The sequence below is a fragment of the Crinia signifera genome, chromosome 4 (genome assembly GCF_055691185.1).
Source record: "Crinia signifera chromosome 4, ASM5569118v1, whole genome shotgun sequence".
Classification (NCBI taxonomy): domain Eukaryota; kingdom Metazoa; phylum Chordata; class Amphibia; order Anura; family Myobatrachidae; genus Crinia; species Crinia signifera.
The window spans coordinates 247,981,549-248,005,809 of NC_139220.1; the positions used below are offsets into that span (position 1 = coordinate 247,981,549).

The 24,261-nt window shown below is 41.1% G+C and overlaps 1 protein-coding gene across 1 annotated transcript in view; it reads right to left on the bottom strand.

The window, feature by feature from the left end:
- The window catches only part of AGBL1 (AGBL carboxypeptidase 1), a 535,096-nt gene that overhangs the window by 427,351 nt on the left and 83,484 nt on the right, over nucleotides 1-24,261 (bottom strand). The window contains exons 9-10 of the mRNA XM_083184211.1: nucleotides 21,244-21,357; nucleotides 11,730-12,289 (exon numbers count right to left, since the gene is read on the bottom strand). Coding sequence (XP_083040337.1) covers nucleotides 11,730-12,289; nucleotides 21,244-21,357 — 674 coding nt within the window. The remainder of the gene's footprint in view (nucleotides 1-11,729; nucleotides 12,290-21,243; nucleotides 21,358-24,261) is intronic.

Genomic DNA, 24,261 nt, shown 5'->3' on the forward strand with positions numbered 1-24,261 from the left:
TGACTTATCACACCAGTTATATTAATATTTTAGCGCAGATGACCTCTTCCTGTATCCACTTTTGTTCACTGGGACTGACTATCCCATTATCTTACTGCTGCTTTTGCTAAAGCACACTCATATCACAGCGCCCTTCTCGATAACTTGTTATCAACCCAATCTACATGTGCAATAAGGCTGAATAATACTGATGTGGTCAGGTTTTTTCCTTTGAGTTGTAAATAGCAGTGAATCCCTTACCAATTTTTTTCTGCCCTGAATTAAGTTGATATAATGCATTCTTTCTATGGATGTGTCCCACTTCAGTCTTGCTGCTTAAAGCAGCATATAGTGAGTATTCGCACTGTAACTGTGTTCCGCTGAAGTAAATGCGAGGTGGGAACATGTGTATGCCAGTTCACAGTCATGTCTACGGCATAGTGGAGTGTGCAATCCCTTGCTCCTTCTATGCCAAACTATTCTTCCTGTGATTGATACTCATCACAGCAAAGATATGAGGGCACATCTGAAAATACTGCATCATCAAGGTTTACTCTATCCCGAAAGTTTACATTTTTAGAATACTGTTACATTTTGGAATAAAGTCAATTACAGTAAACTTTAGATGAATGCACTGTAGAACACACAATACATTTCAATCAATGTGGATGTCTGCTCTAGAATAACGCAAAAGGATATGTCCACTTTACTAATGCCTTACTTTATCTTGCATTGTTGCTCACATACTTTTCAGTGGTGTCTTTAGCTGGCCATGCACCTTAAAGATTATTTGTCCAACATCCAACCAGTTGGATGATTGGAACAAAAATCTGGTAAGGTATGACAGCAAATGATCATTTGCTTTCTAATGCCGGAAACAAACAGAAAGTTTGGATCAAATGAATTTCACCAGTTGCCTAAATGACCAATTTAATCAGTTTTCTGGTGCTTGGGAACAAATGATTAATGTAATTTGCTTCCGAATATAACCAGATATTTGTTCCAACCAGCCAACTAGTGGGCTGGTTGGACATACTGTAGAGGGGTAAATGTAATTTCCTGCTACGTGTAAGGTTTGTCTTTTGGGCAGACTTGCACAGAATCTGCCAATGCCCGCAGTTTGCAGGATATAACATGTATTCCCTGATCTTAAAGTGAATATCTAGTTTTTAAGTCATCATTACATTATGTACTGTGTTTTCAGTGATGTAGGATATGATAGCTGTGCTTTGATTTCTGAATTAAATACATTTGTGCTTAAAAACAGCTTTAAAGGATATCCAATTAGCCATGGTAAACTACCGTAACTAATTTACCATCTCGGGGATATTACATTTTCTCAATGCCAGCAGTCATATATATATATATATATATATATATATATATATATATATATATATATATATATATATATATATATATATATGTGTGTATATATATATATATATATATATATATATATAGATATACATTCTGGAGTGCCGATTACCTACGCTTTGGATATATATATTTGGATATATATATTATGTATATATATATATATATATATATATATACTTCTTTTGGATTGATTAAGACGCGGCACCCCAAACTTGTGAACTTAGTGTTTTCTTTATTGAGACATACAGCAACGTTTCAATGCGTGATGATAATGCACACGCATTGAAACGTTGCTGTATGTCTCAATAAAGAAAACGCTAAGTTCACAAGTTTGGAGTGTCGCGTCTCAATCCCAAAGAAGTCTACATTACCGTCGACGAAGGCACCCAACCAGCAATCTATTTGGAGGTTGTGCCCAGCCACACCACAAGTATATATATATATATATATATATATATATATATATAGAGAGAGAGAGAGAGAGAGAGAGAGAGAGAGAAAGGATAGTGGCCCCGATAATGCGCTAAGGAGAGCAGCACCTCTATAGTACCCTGCTGTTAGTAAAGGTACGGGTAGAGAAGAGATAGATAAAAAGAATAGGGGTGCGCTAGATGTACCACTTCGTGGCTATACATACAATAAATAAACAGTAATTTTCATAAAAAACAAATAAACATTTATTAATGGTTTATCCAACAGTAAAAAAAAATTGCATTTGTTCGGAGTTTTTTCAGAAAGATGCCATATAAATTGTAGAAAAAATGATGCAGCACTCAAAGGGTCTTGATACAAATATATATTGGCATTTTTCTCAAGGGCCCATGCAATACTGAAGCAGTTCAAACTGTATTGCATGGGCCCTTGAGAAAAATGCCAATATCGGCATTGAAACGTCGGGGTTAAATCCCATGTTCTATGTATATTTCTGAGCAACCTTCTGAATATATTTGTATCAAGACCCTTTGAGTGCCGCATCGTTTTTTCTACTTGTACCCATTTCCATTGGAGGCACCTGGGCAGCTATCTTCAAATAAGGAGTGCCAGCTCACACAAGCATCCTATATATATATATATATATATATATATATATATACGAAAACTTGGGGAATCCGCACTCCAAAGCAAAGGTAGAGAGTTAGGTGCCAGTCCAGAAGTACTAATAAGCAAACAGTATATTCGGAGATATAGACGAGACAGCACTCAATTTGAATCACTGTGATGGATTCACAGTGATTCAAATTGAGTGCTGTCTCGTCTATATCTCCGGATATACTGTTTGCTTATATATATATATATATAATAATAACGAAATGAAACAGGCAGCGGCACTCTTGGAATTTTCAATTTTTGAAAATTCCAAGAGTGCCGCTGCCTGTTTCATTTCGTTATTATACACTGATCCGGGAGGCACCTTGGTGGCTGCAACGTTGTAAGGAGTGCCGGGCCACCACGCATCTATATATATATATGTGTGTGTGTGTGTGTGAAAAAAGAAACAGAACAGTTGCTCTTGTAAGCAATATGTAACACAATCTTTACTGAAGTATAAAAGCTCACATACCTGGGGGTAATAAAAGATACTTAATGCAATCACCAGCGTCCCAACAATCGGATATCCCGATTCTGCAGGAAGTATATTACGTAAAATAGGGTCTAGCAATAATATATCCCAATGTTTATTTAGTATTTCACTTATTTTATAACCATCAGTATTGTACTAAATAAACATTGGGATATATTATTGCTAGACCCTATTTTACGTAATATACTTCCTCCTAAACCGGCAGTGGTTTTTAGAAAAGCTAGGTCACATTGGCACCTAGTATGCTTAAAAAAAGTTAGTAAGTCCAATGAATCCAGTTTGTTTAAAACAGTAAATGGGTTTTACCCATGTAACAAATGCAAAATGTGTCCATATGTAGACAGAGAAAGAGACAAATTTTGGAACAGTGATCATACAAAATTTTGGGACATCAAAAGCTGCATGACATGTCTGATCACCCATGTAGTATATATGATTATGTGTAAATGCGTCAAAAAGTATATTGGAAAAACTAAGCGCGCCCTTAAAATTCGGATTTTAGAGCACACTAGAATAAGAATAATCTACATAGCGTGCCTAGACATTTTGAGAACTGTTGCATATCGGATCTAACTTGTTTTTCTTTTAAAGCTCTGGAACATGTAGTTCTAGATGAAAGGGGTGGTGACATTTTAAATAAATTAAGTAAGTGTGAAACCTACTGGATTCATATGAAAGCATTGACATTGTACCTTTTCCGTATTAAGCTGATGATAACTCCCAACCCCCCCCCCCCATGTCAGACTGGTGTAGAATTGTTGTTGAGTGTTACTCCTTTGTCTATACCTTTAAGTCAGCGGGGGAAATCGTTGGTGTGCAGGTTCAGTGTCAGGCTTCTATTTATCATTATGGTTAATATGCAAGTATAAAGATATATAATAAGTATATGGATTAAGAGAAACTTTTTATAATGTTATATATAAAAAAAACAGACCATGCTATATTATTGACTGTATTGACTAAAACTAACATCTGTGATTTCTTGTTTTCCTTGCAGTGCTATATACTTCTATTTCATTTTCATTTATATACTAACGCATATAAATAATAAAGATACTATAATAATGTCTTCCATAGATGATATTAAAATCTATACACCTCCATTTCTATACTCAATGGTACAGTTTCTAGGGTGTGTAATTACAGGCACTGCCACTCCCCTCCACCGATCCTGCCTGCAGCAGTCTCTGAGGTCTGGAGATCTGTAAAGCAAATGCACCGGGCGTCTCTACCAAACAGTGGGGCAGCCCCTGAGTGTGGGAGCAGGTCCACAGGCCTGGCCACATGACGTCATGATGCAACGCACACTACCCGCACCACTGCAATGCACCACTGGGAACGGGTGCAATGGGCCAAATTCTTCCCTACACCCGCCGGGCCAATCCACCGATCCAGCCATCGCAATCATAAATGGGTGCATTGATAAGGCTTGGAGTGTAAGTAGTTGAAGAATAAGACTGAGATAAAGATTTGCCATGTTAAGATGTACAATTTACGCAATAAATCATGCACAAAAAAATATAAGTGTACATAAAAGTATAATCAAGAAATGAAAGTAGGATTAAAAAATAAGTTCTGATTCAAACTGATAATTGTTTGGATGGGGGTGGGTTGCAAAACAAATCTTTAGGTGGGGGGTATGGATATTGTGGGCATAATTGGTGTTTTGTACACATACAGTGGGTCCTCAATTGATGGGATTTTCACTACAGTGTCACCATAGTGGGATTCCCAATTAGGATCCAGGTGGTCTTTCAGGGACCCTTTACAATCCCGTAGGTCTCTTCTCCTTGAGCCTGCGGTCTCCCTTAATGATAGTCAATCACTGAGGGAGACCGTAGGCTCCAGGAGAAGAGAAAATGGGATTGTAAAGGGGTCCCTAAAAGACCACCTGAACCCTGATTGGAAATCCCCCTATGGTGACACTGTAGTGAAAATTTCTCATCAACTGGGGACTCCCTGTAGGTGTACCAAACATCAATTATGCCCAAAATTTCCACACCCCCCTCCACCTATAGATTTGTTTCGCAACCCACCCCCATCCAAACAATTATCAGTTTGAATCAGAATTTATTTTTTAATCCTACTTTCATTTCTTGATTGTACTTCAATGTACACATATTTATTTCACGATTTATTGCGTAAATTGTACACTATAACGTGACAAATCTTCATCTCAGTCTTATTCTTCAACTTCTTACACTCATAACATTCAAACAAATACATGCATCGCTCATGCCCATCGACCAAACATTATCTGTGAACCAAATGAGTCTGGGAAACCCTTAAGGCAGAGCAGTGCCTAACATCCAACTGACTAACAGGGTGAGTGCAGTGTACCCACTTTGTATTGATCAATGGGTGCATTGGCCAGGACAAAGATTTCTCAGTGCAACTGGCCGGGGAGCGCAGAGACGGATATGGGAAAAAGAAAAAACGGTACATTAGGTACAGTTTTTATTTGCCGGTACAGACTGTTAAATAAATGGCAAATTCTTTTTTTTGTGTTTGTGTGTGTTGTACTGTTTTTGTGTGTGTTTTAGTGTATGTGGTTGTGTGTGTTGTGTTGTATGTATCTGTCCAATGCATAAGTGTGTGAGGTGTGCTATATATATACAGTATGTGTATGTGTGTGTTGTGCCATTGTGTATCTGTGCAATGTTTAAAGCCCCGTACACACGGGGATATATATTGCTCAGTTTCTCCTTTTCATCAGCAACCAGAGATGAAAAGGAACCTCTGCCGGGGGAGTCGCAGACTTAATCAGCTGGTTTCAGGAGCATGTTCCTGCGACCAGCGATTAGAATGGGGCTGAAAATGGGAGTGCGCACCCAGCGATTTATCGCCAGGGCACACTCCCATCACTGGCAATATGGTCGCCAGCGACCATATTTCCAGCGATTTCAGCCCCTATCGCCCCCATGTGTACACAGCTTATGTGTGTGTTTTTTGTGTTGTACTGTTTTTTTGTGTGTGTGGTGAATGTGGGTGTGCGTTGTGCTGTTACAGGTATGTTATGTGTGTGTGTTGTGTGATCTGCCCAATGTGTAAGTGTGTAAGGTGTGCTACGTATAAATGTGTGTGTGTGTGTGTGTGTAATGTGCTGTGTGTTCAATGTTTGTTTGTGTGTTCTGTGTATTGCACTGTTTTTGGGTGCATGCATGTTGTAGTGAATGTGGGTGTATGTTGTACTGTGAGTGGTGTGTTATGTGTGTGTGTTGGTGTTGGGTTATGTGTACAGTATCTGCCAAATGTGAGGTGCGCTACATATATATGTGTGTGTAGTGTGCTGTGCGTATCCTGGCAATGTTTAAGTGTGTGTGTTTGTTGTACTGTTTTTGGGTGGTGTTGTAGTGTATATGGGTTTGTGTTGTACTGCATGTGGTGTGTTATGTGTGTGTATTGTTGTGTGTATCTGTCCAATGTGTAAGTGTGTGAGGTGCGCTACGTATACATGTGTGTCTTGTGTGCTATGTGTGCATATGTGGTGTACTGTGTGTGTGTGTGTGTGCGTGTACAATGATGTGTGGTCTATGTATATCCTCAATTATTCATAATTGTTTAAAGCCTTCACCATAATGTTAGAATGTGTCATTCATACTCAATGACAGCAATGAAATCAGGTGTGGAGTTGTTCCTTCGAAAACGGTTTCCCAGATCGTCAATCTCTTTCCCAGATCATCAATGAAGGCAAATTAAAACTTGGTGTTTTTTAAATTTATAAGTGAAATTTCCCAAAAACGGCTTCGAGGTGAACACCACCGGGTATAAAGGTACCTTGTTGCCAAATTTGGGGGCTCTGAGTGCCACGGTGTGTCCGCAATGCAACGGACATGCACACACACTCTTCAACTTATTATATAGATAACTATTAATGAGCAGCAAAAAGAGTTAAATGGCTCCCAGTAGAATTTAATAGACAGCGCTAATTAATTGATCAATTATAAGTGAAATTGAGTACCGTCATCTGTAATGGAATGGCACAACCTATATATACTGATCTATGCTGGAAACCAACACGCCTCCTGACGAAGTCCATTGGATGGTGTTTTCTGAGTAGATGCTGACGCTGAGACCGGCTGATCTGTCCACCCGAGCAGCTGAAAGACTGAGTGTGCCGCTTCAAGCCGCCTGCTGCAGAATCGGGATATCCGGGTCTACAAAGTGTTGGGACGCTGGTGATTGCATTAAGCATCTTTTATTACCCCCATGTATGTGAGCTTTTATTCTTCAGTAAAGATTGTGTTATATATTGCTTACAAGTGTGCCTGTTCTATTTCTTTTGTCCCATGTGCATCGATTTGGAAGTGAGAGTGAGCCTTCCAGTGAAACAAGGCAGTGGGAATTTATACCACTGACAGACGTTATTCATATTGAGCAGACGGAGCGCATATCAGACTTTGTATATATATATATATATATATATATATATATATATATATATATATATATACAGTAGACGATAGGCAGGCACACTTCCTTCAATAAGTTATCGCTGCGGTGCAGGTGAAATAAAGAATATAGATACCGATTATCCCTGCACCCACAGGGCTTTGCAACTGTTAGAAACAGGACTCAGACTCAGCTGTTATCCAGCAACGTTTCGGGATTTATTTTCCAGTCCTCAGGCTGTTAGACAAACATTTGAAATGACAAACAGTGCTTGTTAAAATACCTGCGGTGTTTGCCGCTCACGCCTAGCTCAAGCCCTCTGTCTTCCTCTGTGTCTCTGGGTCCGCCTCCCAGAGAAGATGGAGGGCGTGAGCCAGGCGTGAGCATCAGTATATATATATATATATATATATATATATATATATATAAACTCAATGTAGCCTCCAGCACAAGTCTTCGAATGCCACCCGATTATTTCCTGCATATATATATATATATATATATATATATATATATATATATATATATATATATATATATATGGAAAAAAGGGGGTGAAAAGAGCGCCTCCTAGTGTAGTAGTTAAATATTCAAAATGACACTTCCACCAATCAAGCAACACCCCAAATCGTGAAGGTGTACCATTTGTGGTGGTATCCAACCACCTCGTATGTCACGTTCTAGCGTCACTCCCAAGTCATAGGCAGAATTGTAAAGAGAGCCTCCTCAGTCCAAAAGACCACAGTATAGTACTGGGCAGCCCAGGTGCAGGGAGACTCTGGGTCCGGCTGTTGCTTCTCCTACTCACTGGAACTTCTGGTTAGCTAACCAGAAGTTCCAGTAAGTAGGAGAAGCAACAGCCGGACCCAGAGTCTCCCTGCACCTGGGCTGCCCAGTACTATACTGTGGTCTTTTGGACTGAGGAGGCTCTCTTTACAATTCTGCCTATGACTTGGGAGTGACGCTAGAACGTGACATACGAGGTGGTTGGATACCACCACAAATGGTACACCTTCACGATTTGGGGTGTTGCTTGATTGGTGGAAGTGTCATTTTGAATATTTAACTACTACACTAGGAGGCGCTCTTTTCACCCCCTTTTTTCCAGATTCTCTATGAACCGGGCTAAATTGGACTAGCCCATTGGAAAAGTGCAGCCGCCCTAAGAAAGGGAAAGTGGTGTAGGAGAAGAGATTGTGTTCCTTCTAGAAATTATTACTGACACTGAGAAAAGACTTTTTTTTGATAACAGTTGGACTAGCGCGGGTACCACTACTTGCTTTCCATATATATATATATATATAGCACATCTGGAAACTTATCCCACCAGATCCTATATATTGAAAATTCATGATAAACACCCCCCCCCCCCCCCCCCCCCCATTTTTTTCCCTAAAAATGATCAGGGCAAATTGAATATCCCCCTTTATGTCATATCTCAAGAGCTGAAGAAAAAAAAAAAATTGAAGAGAGGAACTAAATTACAGTGGAAGCATACATGTAAGTTTGCACCAGGAAAGGCAGTTTCACAGAGATGTGATTCGCTGTTCCAGATATACAGCTTAATTTCAAATTTCCATAAATTTAAGTGAATTATGTGCAATAATTTTTAAGGACAAACTGGGATGAGAACTCTGCACCCAAATATACAATCAGGTTTTTGTTGATGTTTAATTACCTGATAATTAATACTGCATCACCTCTTCCTAACCGTATAAATCTCCAATCCCAACCCTGGAATCTACAGTATGTAAATTCATAAAAACCTCCTTTTATCGCAGCAACCAATCACAATTCAGTGAGAAAGATCCAGCACTGCACAAGTAAGGATGCCAGTGACAGACTGAAGGTGTTTTTGTGCATTGGTTTGTTTTCTCAATATATACAGTAGATAAGAGTGGGCTGCTAGAAATATTTAATCTAACCCGACACCTGGTTTGGGCAAAATCTGAGAGGTAAATCTGTAAAATGGCTGTTGTAATTATTTTGTATTTAAGGGGGCATTAATAACAGACTGTGTATATATATATGGGCATAAACTCAGGGCCGGCGCCACCACTAGGCAAATCTAGGCATTTGCCTAGGGCGCCGGCCACTGGAGGGCGGCATTTCGCCCCCCCCCCCCCCCGTGCCGCGGGGGTACCTGTCCTGCGGCTGTGTATATAAAGCTTGCGGCGGTGGCGGCGGCAGCGGGGGGTCCCTGCAGTCAATAAGAAATAACAAGCGCTATCCGCCTGGCTACGCGGAAGCGCTTCTGTTGTGGAAACACTGGCCGCACGCTGATTGGGTGAGATTCAGCCAATCAGCGTGCGCCGTGCGGCCAGTGTTTTCACAACAGAAGTGCTTCCGCGTAGCCAGGCGGATAGCGCTCGTTATTTCTTATTGACTGCAGGGACCCCCCGTTGCCGCCGCAAGCTTTATATACACAGCCGCAGGACAGGTACCCCCCCCCCCGGCACCGGGGCGCCCCCACCCTGACTCGCCTGGGGCGCTCCGGTGCCTTGCACGCACCGGCCCTGCATAAACTAAGTAAAAATAAAAATAATAAAAAGTTCCACTTTGTCCTGTCCTGTTCCTTACAGCACTTTTGCATTTCCTGAGAGTAACAATGTAGTAAAAACTCATTGCTTGTTACCTGTAATTTAGAGAACTAATAATTGATATTAATTTAATGTCCAAAAACATAACTCCTCTCACATTACCTATTTGCAGATATTATTTTACATATTTATTTTTATTCTACTTAGAAACAAAGGGCCTAATTGAAAGCCACACCAATCCTGGGAATCCACTTGTGAGAGCAGGCATCAGAACAGATTTGCACCAGCCCTATCCAGGGTGCAAAAGATCAGATTGAAATTGCCAGATCTTTACGTACTTACAGTACTTTTGTTGCAATTCCGCACTCACTCGGCAAACCTGTTAAAGTGTGAGTTCCCGTCTGCCGTCGAGTTACAAGTGAAGATATGACTAATGCTTATCCTTTTCTAAACAGCCCTGAATAACTGGAAAGATGCAGATAGATTCCTTAAATGACCTTGGATGCATGCTTGGTGCAAGAAATTGCAGATGTAGCCACTTTGCGTGTGGTTTAAGAGCATTACACTGGTAACTTAGCCCAATAAATTATAAAATAAAACAGGTATTATAAAGACATTAATTTACATGAAAAAAAAACAGTTTGGAGAACTATGTTAACATGTCCTATGCTACAAAGCTTCCTTGTTCCTCAAACAAATGAAAAAGTAAACGAAGCCAGTGGCAAACGCAGGATTTTCAGAAGGGGGTTTCCAGAGGGGCGGAGCAAATCACGGAGTTGGACACTAAGGTGACCCAGTATATGCCGGGTCAGTTAAAGTATTATAGATAGGCCAAATGTATAGAAATAATAATAATATATACATACATACAAAACAGCAGTGTAGACCTCTGGGCATAGCAATGTATTGGGGCCCCTACCGATCCTCCAGCGGTAGGGGTGGGGGAAGCTTTGATGTCCCGCAGGTGGTAGGGGGTATTATATCAACCGCTCAGCATGTAGGGCCTGGATCAGTAATTTCCACTAATTATCCCTATACTGCACAGATGGTGGGAGAAGGGGGCATTGGGCTGAATGAAGGGGCCCTGATACATAACTTCCAGGGTGGTAGAGGGTGTTTAATATGCAGAGGAGGGGTGTATAGTGGAGTGGGCTTATTATTTATAATTTTCTGGTGGGAGGACAGCTTGCTTGACTGCAGATATCTCCAGTTCCCAGAAATAGATTTATTAGAAAACTAGAGAATCCCACCTAGTAAATGGCATTGGTGACTAGGGGATCAGAGTTCAGGAGGCAGAGCAATCTGCCAACGAGAATATAAAACTACATACCAGGTGTGTGGAGCTGGAGCAGTAACCAGCTACTAGAAGGCTGATATCTCTGGTTCTGGGAACAGTAGAGACAATATACTAGTGTCCATCAAAGGGGGAGAGTCCCAGCTTTTGGAATATACCCTCAGGAAAACTCTAAGTCAGACAGAACCTGAAATATATGACTGGGAAGAGCAATTAACAGGCTTGGATGGGGACCACTGTTTTGAAGTCAGATATCTCCGGTTCCCAAGGGCCGATTTTTAAAATTCTTGTACCCATGGAAAGAGGGGACTCTCAGCTTTCAGCCTAGGGCCCTTAGACTCCTGGGGGGGTTTCTGGGTACTCAGAAACCCCCCCTGCGTGCGCTACTGAACGAAGCTATTCAAATTTTCTATTTAAAAGGCAATACTTAGAAATGTCTTGAAGGCTCTCTATCTAAATGTTAATTAAAAGCCACAAATGTATTTTGATAAATGTTAGATCCTATGATAAATACTAGTCTAAAATAAGAAACAATTAATGAATAGAGGTAAAATGGAATCACCTCTGTGATCCAAATTTCTTTTCCATGAGCTTTTGTGAGAATGAGGGTGAGCAGTGACCCCAAAAGTCTGGAAATGCCAAAACTCTATAATCTGGAACAGATTGGGTTTTTCCTGCAATAGCCATGTAAATATGAGGATCATGAAAAGGTATATTTCCTTTGTGTTGTTCCAAAAGTTGGTTCACGACCTTGTGACTTTCAGATTCATCAACACAGTCCTTCATTTTCAACTTGACGGAATGGGCACAACTACTTGGGATGAAGCTGCATTCTCCATGGATCAGGTTGGACGAGCATGATGTCGGCAGCTTTTTGAGCTGGTTAATTTCTTTGATAATTTGCTCTTGTTTGTTCAGAGATGTTTCACCCAAGTAGTTCGATCTGCTGGAATTGCTGTTTATTTTATTGTGAGCCAAATGGGCCAAAGGGGAGAACGTGTCTGCAGATGTACATTGGTCCACCATTCCAAAGCAATCTTCATTAATTCTCTCCCTGGACGGAATGTTATGTGTGTAAGTGTCTGTTGTATTCAGTACTTCTTCCATCTCAGATTCCTTGTCCTTTAAGAAGCCAACAAAGTGAAATTGTAGGAAATTTGCTTAAGGACCTACTAAAAGCATATCATATACAGCAGGCAATTATTCCTTTCATTAAAGATTTTTAAGACAAACTATGCCATAAAACACAGACAAACACCATATAAATATCCCTTGTCTGCTGCCCTCCATCATGATAGTCTAACATGTATTGTTTTTGTTCTGTAAACCAACTTGTTGATAAAGTTGCAAAAACATAGAACTACACAAGGTTTCATCGTAAAATCTTAACAGCCCTGAACAGAAAATCGAGTACAGTATATGTTCTAGAGATGAAGAAGTTGGTAGATAAATGGTTTGGTTAATAGGTATAGGATAATTAATGAACCAAATAGACAGGGAAATCAATAGACACAAACATACATCAATGAACAGCTGACAGAAGAATCCATCCTACATTTCATCAATCAAATCAGCAAAGATGAGTACATCTAATATTTATCACAATCATATTAATTTATGAGGCAAACAAAAAAAATCGAAGCAAAAAAAAAACCCTTTCGCCTTACAGAATACATGCTGATATAAATAATGTCTATTGGAGTTCCTACTAGGGCTGTAAGGCTGTTGTCCCGTGCATTGCCTCGTAATTTAGACTTGCTATACTAGACTGCTAGAAAGTAGGAATGTTTCAGATCAAGTATTGTGAATAATAAATTATTTGTACAAGCACATTATTCAATGCCATAACAATAATCTACTAAAAAAATATTGTTTAAATTAAAAATGCATTGACATATATCATACCCATGCAGGTCTATTAATGAGTGACGGAATAAGGAAGGAATGAGGTATGGAACAGGACTAGCAGCATAGTAGAGCAAAATAAAATTGAATTAAAAAAATGAACAGATCCATGCAAATGTTTTCATTAGATACTAAGGGTACAGAATGGCCAGAATTGAGGGTAAAGTAGATGCAGGGAAATAGCTGATGGGTGACATAGAATAATTTGTCCCCAGGTTCCTGCTTGCTGCCATTAATGGGCAGGAGATAGATGTGGCTACAGCCATTGTTGGATGCCTGCGACCTACAGTATGCAGCTAGTGAGATTTGCCTATGACAATTCCTGGGAGAAAATTTGACCATTAATTAAATTACAGTAGGCCATTACTTAGGGTTACCAGCATGGGCATCTTAATATATAGGCTCATTGGGCAGCTGCCCAAGGGCCCCCTAATTCTAGAGGCATTCGAGCTTGGGAGGATTGTGTTTTGGATGCTGCCTCCTGAACTTTTTTGAGAGGCGGTACAGAATGCTTCCTGGTCAAATCTGATTGTAAATTACATTTTCTTCCTGCAAACAATGAATCGCTATAATCATGCCGATTTGTGGATGGCTGGAGTTATCAACCAATCAAAGTCCAGCATTCTCTACCTGCCTCCTAGCGAGCAGCCAGACATTGAATGGCTGTCATCATGGAGTGATGAAATGGGGGTATCGCTGAAGCTATCCTTGAATTAAGTGTTATCAGCCATACACTTTGAGGAAGCAAGGGGAGAGATGGCACAGGTCCACAAAAGGGTCATGTTATGATTTTTGCTTTCTACATGTTTCCCTGAATGGGTATGAAGGGGCCCCAAATGCATTGCTTTACCCAGGGCCTACCATGATGTTAAGACGGCCCTGGTTCCCTGGAGTGTCAGGAAAAAACACAGGTGTTCCCAAGCATTTCAATGAGGGTGTATGACGTCAGCTCTGGCCCCAATCAGCCTGTCTCTGTCGCGGTTGTGGAAGGGTTAGAGTTATGCACTCTTACACAAACAGGAAATATCATTCGATGGTGAGTGACTTGCATATGTATTCATTCATTCATTAACTTGCACAGGGCAGGATTTCACATTGTCTGGGCAGTGGCTATCTGATTGCAGACCTCTAACATATGCGATCATTAATGCAAGGGACAGCTCTTGCAATAAGAGCTGTCCTTTGCGATGCGGCGCCGGCGCTGGACTTCCGGGTCTAAGACCCGGGAGTTCATCTGCGCATGTGCAGAGTACGGCGCCGGGCCGCAGGGCATGCTGGGAGGGATCCATGACGGATCCCTCACACAGCGCTGCGGTAAGAAGCCCATAGGCTTCTGCAGGGAATCGCCAGCTTTTGTGGGGTTAGAGCATACAGAAATGCGGTAAAAACCCAAATAACGGCGTTTTTTACCACATTTCTGGTTTAGAGAATCTCCCCCTAAACCAGAAATCAATCTAAATCAATCATTACATTGATTTAGATTGATTTCCTTTGATAGAACTCAATTAAATCGATCAGATATACAAGTATTTCATATCAAATTAATCAGCACAGTCTCCTGGTGCAAGAAATTCCAAGTAAGATACTTCACTCACCATTGAATATCATTCGATGGTGAGTGACTTGCATATGTATTCATTCATTCATTAACTTGCACAGGGCAGGATTTCACATTGTCTGGGCAGTGGCTATCTGATTGCAGACCTCTAACATATGCGATCATTAACGCAAGGGACAGCTCTTGCGATAAGAGCTGTCCCTTGCGATGCGGCGCCGGCGCTGGACTTCCGGGTCTGAGACCCGGGAGTTCATCTGCGCATGTGCAGAGTACGGCGCCGGGCCGCAGGGCATGCTGGGAGGGATCCATGATGGATCCCTCACACAGGGCTGCGGTAAGAAGCCAATAGGCTTCTGCAGGGAATCGCCAGCTTTTGTGGGGTTAGAGCATACAGAAATGCGGTAAAAACCCAGATAACGGCGTTTTTACCACATTTCTGGTTTAGAGAATCTCCCCCTAAACCAGAAATCAATCTAAATCAATCATTACATTGATTTAGATTGATTTCCTTTGATAGAACTCAATTAAATCGATCAGATATACAAGTATTTCATATCAAATTAATCAGCACAGTCTCCTGGTGCATGAAATTCCAAGTAAGATACTTCTTCTGCAAATAAAATAAGCTTTTAGTAGGGTCTCACAGGACAAGCTGTATGAGTACCAGTGGTGGCTCCAGAGGCGGGCAGCCGAATAACCCGGCACTTTAAAAGCCACTGCTGTGTGAAAGCGGTATTACTGTAGTACATTTACCCCATTAGTGTCTCATTGCATATCAGTGAAGATTCCTCTGTCAATTGCTGGGAAATGGTATGAAAATACATGTTTGCTGTTTGTGTTTATTTATTTTAATGTGATATTTAAAAAGAAATGTAGCCATATAGAAGACTCAGAGCCTTAAGTGAGACCCTTAAACCTAGCAATTACCCACCACTGATAGCATTTATGAGAAGCATGTATCAGATCAAGACAAACTTAGTAAGAAGTATCTAGGAGTAGGTTACAGTTTTAAGTTCATAAGCCAGATCTCCCATTATTCAATACAACCACCTGCCTGGATGATGACCTAGAACTGAAAATCTAAGAGGAACTGTATGGGATACAGAGCCTTGGTTTCACAGTTCAAGATTATAGGGACCAACCCTGCCATTGCTGTGCATTCCGTGGCTCCCTCCTCCCCTAGTACCATGTTAATTTCTTTTAAATATGGCCTCCTGCACAAGCTCTGTTTGCAGATAAACAGAGGTGCTGTAGTATATGTGGGATAAGCTGCCTTAAGTAAGTGTATGTAGGAATCCCACCCACTTTGCCAGAGATTGAATAGCTAATAAGAAGTGCTTCTAGATAGAAAGGACTGAATGATACCTCCATTACATAAGTCATGTAAAAGAGACTAAAGGCCCATACACACTGGGCGACTTTGAGCTGAATGCCGCTCAAAACAGCCTGTTTGAGCGGCTTTTAGCTCAAAGCCGCCCAGTGTGTATGCCCTGGCGAAGAGTGGTGAGCGCTGCTGCGCGCTCCCGCATCATCGCCGGGAAAGCCGCTCATCTGCTGGTTATATGAGCAGCAGATGAGCAGCGTTGAGGATGGCTTTGCATAGCTCTGCACTAAGCAACGCTGTCCTCCCCCCTCCGTCGGCGCTGGGCAGGGGGAAAGCCGCTCAGTGTGTATGCACACATCATCGCTGTCCATACATGCTGGGCATAGTCGCCCAGTGTGTATGGACCTTAACAATGACATGAATGAAGGAATTATCCTCGGTACTTGTGTATTATCACGGCGCCCAAGTTTCTTACGTACGGCACCGTAGGAAAATTTAATCGCATCGCATGAGCCATTTTTATGGCCGTGCGATGCGATCCGATTTTCCTATGTAATTTATTCACTGCTTTCTTAGCCCGGGGGGATCGCATCGCACCTCCCGCATATATAGGGTGTACGACACCATTACATTACCTATACAATTATATCATTGTATGACATACAATAAGGTTTTAGGCACCCCCCCACTATCCACGCCACCCTGAAGCGTGGAACGCGTCCTCCAACCTTTTCATACCCCTACTATCCACGTCGGCGTGGAGATGATTGTACACCCGAAGCGTGGCTAGCGCAATGGATTACTTTACATGTATTCCGCGTCCGCTCGCCACGCTTCGGGCTCAGTGGCTCGCTGCGCTCACCACACTGTATAAAATCAATTCCAGCTGACGTGGATAGTAGGGGTATGAAAAGGTCGGAGGAAGCATTCCGCCGCCGCTCGCCACGCTTCGGGGTGGCGTGGATAGTGGGGGGGTGCCTAAAACCGAATTGTATGTCATTATTGTATACCTAATGTCATTGTACACCCTATACAATATAAATAAAACAGCACTGAATACATTACATAGGAAAATCGCATTGCATCGGACGGCCCTTACAATGGCCCATGCGATGCAATTTCCCTACGCAAAATAGCCCACTAAGCAAATAGCTTAGTGGGCGCCGTGATAATACACAAGTACCTTATCCTCCTCTAATCTCCTAGTCTTTCCTTTTAAATAATTCAGAAAGATTTACCACCCCACAGTACAGATGTTCATGTTTTTATATTGGGCCTGATTCGGAGTCACACATGTGTAGCTGTGTGTTATGTTAGTTATACAGAGACCCCCACCATTAGCATTTTGCTGTGGTGCCTTTCTGTCTCAGTGCATCTTTAGATGGACCATGGAAACTTGCACCAGCCATGTGGCAAGTTTACTTTCAAGTAGGTGATTGTGGTTGCCTTAGGATGCAGCTACTAAGATGACATCCCTGAATCTGCTTAGTCACTCCCCTGTTGTTTACCAGGAACATCCACTGAATTCCACACACCCTACATCCGGTTCCGTTCTGCATCTCTGTGTGCTAACAATCTGTACACATGCATTGTGCAAATAAGACACATGCATCTTCGGAAGGTGGGTCTCTATGGGTCAAATACGGTATAGCCCACAAGGCCAAGGGTAGGTAATAAAGACAGCAGGTTTTAACGTCAACAGTGGGGTACTATATAAAGTCAGTGAACGAGCCCAAAACTAGGATCGATGGGCATGGTAGGGGCTAATTGCGCTGAGAATGGATTGGGGGTGGAGCAGGGGCTGTGTGCAACTGGTCTGGGGAAAGTGTCGTGGATATAGAGGAGAGGTCTTGCTGGTGGGAGTCCGGGGAGTCGTGCTGTGAACTTGTCTAGGTTTGTTTTGCGTATTGTTACATGAGGTATTTTTTAACTAATGAATTGTGTAAATTCTGTACTATGTTGGTACCAATTTGTAACTGTGTGTCTTGTTTTCTTTTATATTGAAATTTAAATAAAAACGCAATAAAAAAATAAATAAAAAAAATAAGACACATGCACAGATTTAAATCATCAGCATGTGACATTAACACTGGTGCCATATGTATCAAGCTTCAAAAAGTGATAAAATGGAGAGTGATAAACCACCAGCCAATCAGCTCCTACCTGTCATGTTACAGGCTGGGTTTGAGAAGTGACAGGTAGGAACTGATGGGCTGACTGTATGTCACTCTCCATTTTATAACTTTTTGAAGCTTGATACATCTGGCCCTACATGCGATTCAGAAACAGACCCATAATCATATTCTAATTTTCTCTTCTTCATCCAATGGCCCTTTCTCTTACATCTCCTCTTGCATTCTGTCATCTTCACCTCTTACTACACCTCTTTATTCCCATCCTCTCCCCGTGTCTTCTTTACCCATCTCCTCTGCTCTTACTTTCCTTCATTCCCCCTGGCTTTTCACTAACCCGTGTAATTTCTACTACCTCTGTCTTCACTGAATATCCTCATCTTTTCCTACTTCTCTTCCTTTCCCCTGTCATTTGGGGTGTGGTAAATGAAATTTTCAAAAAATAATTTAGTGTCAATGTCAACACCTAGCATGTGGACCCCTATTAGTGCACCACGTCAACTGGCATGCTTTGGGTCAGGTGCTTCGCTTCACGTCCGCTGCCCTTGGCACACAATCAGGATGGTAAAAAAAAAAAAATGTCATGTGTCGATCAAAGCAATATCGACCTTTTGTTGTGTCGATCTCTTTGACCTTGTTGACCACGTGTATATCGCCCATATTGACTGTCAACCTAGACATTGTCTATTAGCCATCCAGATGCCTGTCATCTGCACCTTTGATCATACTTTCTCTGGTCTCTGCTGTCTTCTCTTCCTATTGCATCTGCTCCTACTTTTTTCTCTCCCATCATCTGCACTCAACTGTTTGATTCCTACTTCCTCTGTTCTCACCTGTATTCTCTAACTGTCCCTTCTGCTCTTACCTCCCTTTATCTTATTTTCCCCATGCCCTCTACTCCTACTTCATGTACCATCCACTCCTGCTTTTGTCCTGTCTTCTTCATCCAATCACTGGATTTCTGTTTTACTCCTTCTCTTCTCCCATCTTTTCTCCCTATCGCCTCTTCTATTTCAAATCTCTTTCACCTTCACCCATGACCTGTACTCTTACTTTCATTTATCTTACCTTATTCAACCTCTCTCTCTCTTTCACTTCTGCTCTTTTTTTATCTCAATTATCTTCTCAACCCACCCAAATTTCTCCCTCTTCCTCTGATCTGCGCTGCCTTATCCACCAAACTCTCCCATCTGTACACTTGGTTGCACCATTGTCATGTGTAGTAGAAAGAAAGTGACAAAAACTGGATATTATCTCTTATTGTTAACATTTATCTGACATCATGGAACACTAACTTCTATTGCAGATCTAGCCCAAAACTTGTGGAAGATTATATAGATGATAAGATTTATACAACCTGGGAATACTACCCTTCAAAAGACTGGCAGTTTTCCCAACAAGTCAATTGGGGAATGAAATGTTGCTTGAGCTAAAACTAAGTTAAAGCCTTAAGTTTGTTTAATGGTCTATTGAATAATGCTGACCCAATCCTGAACAGGAAAATTGGTGAGAGGGTTGTTGGCTATTATGCTGGAAGATTTTCGAATGGCAGGCAAGCAAGAGCCATAAAAAATTGCAGAGATATTGAGCACTTTTGTTGGCATGTTGGTTAAGACAGGGCAAAGCCCTAGACACTCCATTTACTCAACTTAAGGCCCATACATACTGGGCAATTTTTAAATGAAAGCAGTTCAGTTTTGTCATTTGAGCTTCTTTAAGCTGAAAAGCTGCCCAGTGTGTACAGGCCAGCAATGAGCAGTGAGCACTGATGCACACTCCCGCATCATAGCCGGTGGCCACCGTGTCTAGATGTAGGTTACAGAGACAAGTTAAATGAAGAATGATGATGCTGGGAGCCACTGTTAGTAGATAGACAGAATGACAATCATCCTTAAGGCAAGAGATTGTCATATTTTGTTCAATACAAGTGAATCACTATAACAGTGGAGCAGATTAACCCTGGTGAAGAGATAAAGTGGCCAATGAGAACTGTCATTTTAAGCCCAACCTGTCACTTGAGATTTAGGAGGTTATTGGCTGGTTCGTTATCTTGGCCACTTTATCACTTCTCGAGGCTTAACCTGAGTGCCAATGTTGCTGTGAGAGTTCCTCAAAATATCTGTTAAAATACCAGCGCCGCTCACAGCAACTGTTCTTTTAGTATAAATAAATACAAATACAGCCAAGTGAATTAATTGAAGATTAGTTGAAAATAGCGCACACAAAAAAGGAACTGTTGCTGTGAGCGACGCCAGCATTTATAGCGGATTTTTGGAGAATCTCTCACAGCAACGTCGGCACTCAAAGGGCTAAGAATTTTTCCCCAGTATGAGCCGGGGGAGGTTAATCAAGAAGTTAATGTTGTCAAAAGAGGGCTGTTACACATTATATTAATATATGTAGTATGTATGGCAACATTACACCTGCCTCCTCTAACAGATGTTTTGGATTTTAAAATGACACGAGAAAGGACCCCTTTCTATACTTTATTTCAACTGAATGCAATGTGCATCTGCACTCCTTGCATATAACTACGGTAGCCAAATATCATTAATTTAGTTCACACCCCTATGGGGACACAAGGTAAAATAAGCTATATTCTGCTCCCAATATATTGCCATTTTCCAAAATATACTAATAAGTTATACTAACTATACTACTAAGTTATATAAAGTAAACTCTTTCCGAATTGTGCAGCAAAGAAGAATTTGAGGGCAGATTTATTAAGCTCAGTGAAGTGATAAAGTGTCTGATCTTTATCAGTTACTACCTGTCATTTTTCAAACCAAGCATCTAACTTCACAGGTAGGAGCTGATTGGCCGGTCATAAAGTACCAGCCACACTTCACCAAGCTTAATAAATCTGCCCCTCAGTCTGTTAAACTAAATTCAAAGTAACAGTTTTATTATTTGGGAATATTAATAAATATAATAACATAAATATAGCTGAAGAGGTATTTTTTATATTTACATTAAGTACATTAGGTACTACTTGGAGTAAGTGTTCAGACATCTGATGAATATGATACAGAAAGGTAGAGAAATCCTGCTCTCTGGGCCTAGGTACCTGTATTAGGTAAAAACTATATGACTGAAACCTTAACAGTATGGCATAACAGCTGATTGCCAACCACTTGTATCAAGTACTGTATCTTACCTTATCTTCAAAAAGCTCAGAAAAAAATGCTTTGTACTGCTGAAATTCCTCAACTTCTCGATCAGGTTTAGGTCTTGACTTTAATTTCTTCAGATCTGTTTCCAAATCATCATCCTAGATAATAAGGCAAAAAGCTGCTGTAGTTTTCATGTTCAAAAAAGTAGGTATATTGTAGTAAAAGTGTTAGGAAGGGTTAGGAAAGAAGACCACAAAGGGGTGTGAAGTTCATGAGCGGCTATTGTCAATCATTTGTGTGAAGACAAGAGCATCGGAAGTATGTACAGTAAGAGTTATACATAATCATATACATACATATTTTACTTGAATAGACATACAGTAGTAATCCGTATGTTAACAATGTTTTCATTCCAATGGGGGCAGCTCAATTCGGTGGCATGTGAGTGTCGCAGACTATTGTCGCAATGCTAAGCTGTGCACATACTGTATCTACCATATTCTGTACATCACTTATTTTCCTGCTCAGCTCTATAGGGAAACTCTATCAATGTTCCTTTATGGAAAGACACATCGTGACCATCACTTTTAATTAAATCACTCCTGAAAAGTACCACAATAATACAGTTTATCTCAATGCAGAGTTATATGAAAGGAATATCATGTGAACATATATTTAGGGCATATTTACCAAAGCAATTATGCAGGAAATGCAGCAATTATGCAGCAATTTGTGGTGATTATTCGTAAAAGCTAAGAAAAGCAGACCCTGGGAGCTGCTAAACTTTTACATTTACCAAGCTGCAGAATGTGAAACATTGGCCCGATTACAGTGCTATCTTTCCCATCGGGCTTAATGGGCAGTTTCCCAGGGGCCCAAGGATTATAGGGGCCCACCCCTTCCTTCCTCCTTCCTGAAAATTAAAAATGGGGAGGTCTACTTTTTATTTATAAAATACTCTGCCAAAATTGAGGGGGGGATTGACACCATGCGCTGCTAATGGATATAAGTGATTGCCTTGCTGAATAAAAATGTAGACTGGACACACTGTATAGTTATAAATTTATAAAAAGCAACATGCAGATATACAATTTAATGAAAAACATAACAAAAAAAAATTATATATATTGCAATAGTAGCAAAACAATGATAATTAAAATCTGCACGTTTATATACTACTACGTGAATTTATATTTATCCTGTGCCACTGCACTGTTGGACATAAGTGTTAGTTTAATTTGCCAAGCTAATTCAAAGCACCAATGTGCAATAGTTCTCAGAGTGTCTTAAGGTGCTAGAATTCAGATATAGGGTGCTGTTACACCTGGCCCCAGGGCCGGCCTTAGGCATAGGCCAACCAGGCAATTGCCTAGGGCATTTGGAATGCCTAGGGGCATCAGCAGCTTCTGCTGATAAAATTGATATGCAGCATGCCTATATTCTGTGTGTGAGTGAGGCTGTATCTGCATATGAAATAGTGTATTCATGGAAATCACTGTAACACAGCATTCCGTATGCAGGTACAGCCAAAGTCGCACACAGAATATAGGCATGCTGCATATCATTTTAATCATCGGAAGCTCCTTGTGTGTCCTGGTCACATAACAATGCAAATGAGATGAATTTTCAGCAAAAAATGCACCCAACGTTAGCAGGACTGGCCAGGAGCTGCATGGCCTATTGAGTCAAGATGTAAGAGGAAACATCTGTATCCAAGCAGAGGCAGTGGGTTGGTTGTGCAATAGTGTTCGGCATATGTGTAAGGGGCATTATGTGTGTCGTATATGAATGCATTAATAATGTGCAACATATGTGTAACAGGCATTATGTGTGTCATGTGTATAAGGGCATTAATAATGTGCAACATATGTGTAATGGGCATTATGTGTGTCATGTGTATAAGGGCATTAATAATGTGTAATGGGCATTATGTGTGTCGTGTATAAATGCATTAATAATGTGCGACATATGTGTAACAGGCATTATGTGTGTCATGTGTATAAGGGCATTAATAATGTGCAACATATGTGTAATGGGCATTATGTGTGTCATGTGTATAAGGGCATTAATAATGTGCAACATATGTGTAAGGGACATTATGTGTGTCATTATGTGTATGAAGGGCATTAATAAAGGTTGGCATAATGTGTAAGGGGCATTATGGTTATAAGGAGATTAATAATGTGTGTCATGTGTAAGGCGCATTACTGTGTGGTATTATCAGGGGTGCCGAGAGAAAGGGGTAGGGGGTACAAATTACCCAGGCCAAAGTCTGATGGAAGGGCCCTGTGGGGGCCCCGGAGTCCCTCCCCTTAAGTGACAGCAGTAGCTGCAGCTCTTTTCCTCTGCCCAGCACACACTGCTTTGTGCTGGGTTGCAGTGTGGCCATCGAGGTGCTTAAAATACAATATTTTCTCAGGATTTTTTTCTTAGGGTATAATGTGAATAATGTGAGGAGTTATGTATATAAGGTAAAGTGGTACTACTGTGTGATGTAACGTGAATAAGGGACACCATTGCATGATATAATGTGAATAAAGTTGCACTACTGTGTGGCATAATTTGAATTGGGGGTACTATTGTGTGGCCATGCCCCTTCCCAGCAAGAACACACCCCTGTTTGGGCTGCGCACCGATTGTGTGCACTGTTTCTATTTAAAATATTGCGGGTAGGAGCACCAAAATGATGACTGCTTTGATGAGGGTTGATGGTGCTGGGAAAGGGGAGCTGGGTCAGAGGCGGAACTAGTGGCGGTGCTAGGGGGCAACAGACAAAATCTTGCCTACGGGGCGTCATTTAGGCTAGGGCCGGCTCTGCCTGGCCCAGTCTACATTTTTATTCAGCAAGGCAATCACTTATATCCATTAGCAGCGCATGGTGTCAATCCCCCCCTCCATTTGCTTTCATTCTTGTGTGGGTACCAGCAGACCCATTAGAACACCTGCAGCAGCAGTGGATAAATATTTTTTAACCACTTGAGTTCATATTTAAACCCATTACAACATTTGAGCACCGGCTCTTGCAGTCTAGATAGGTCCAGTCTAGATAGGTGGCTCTCCTA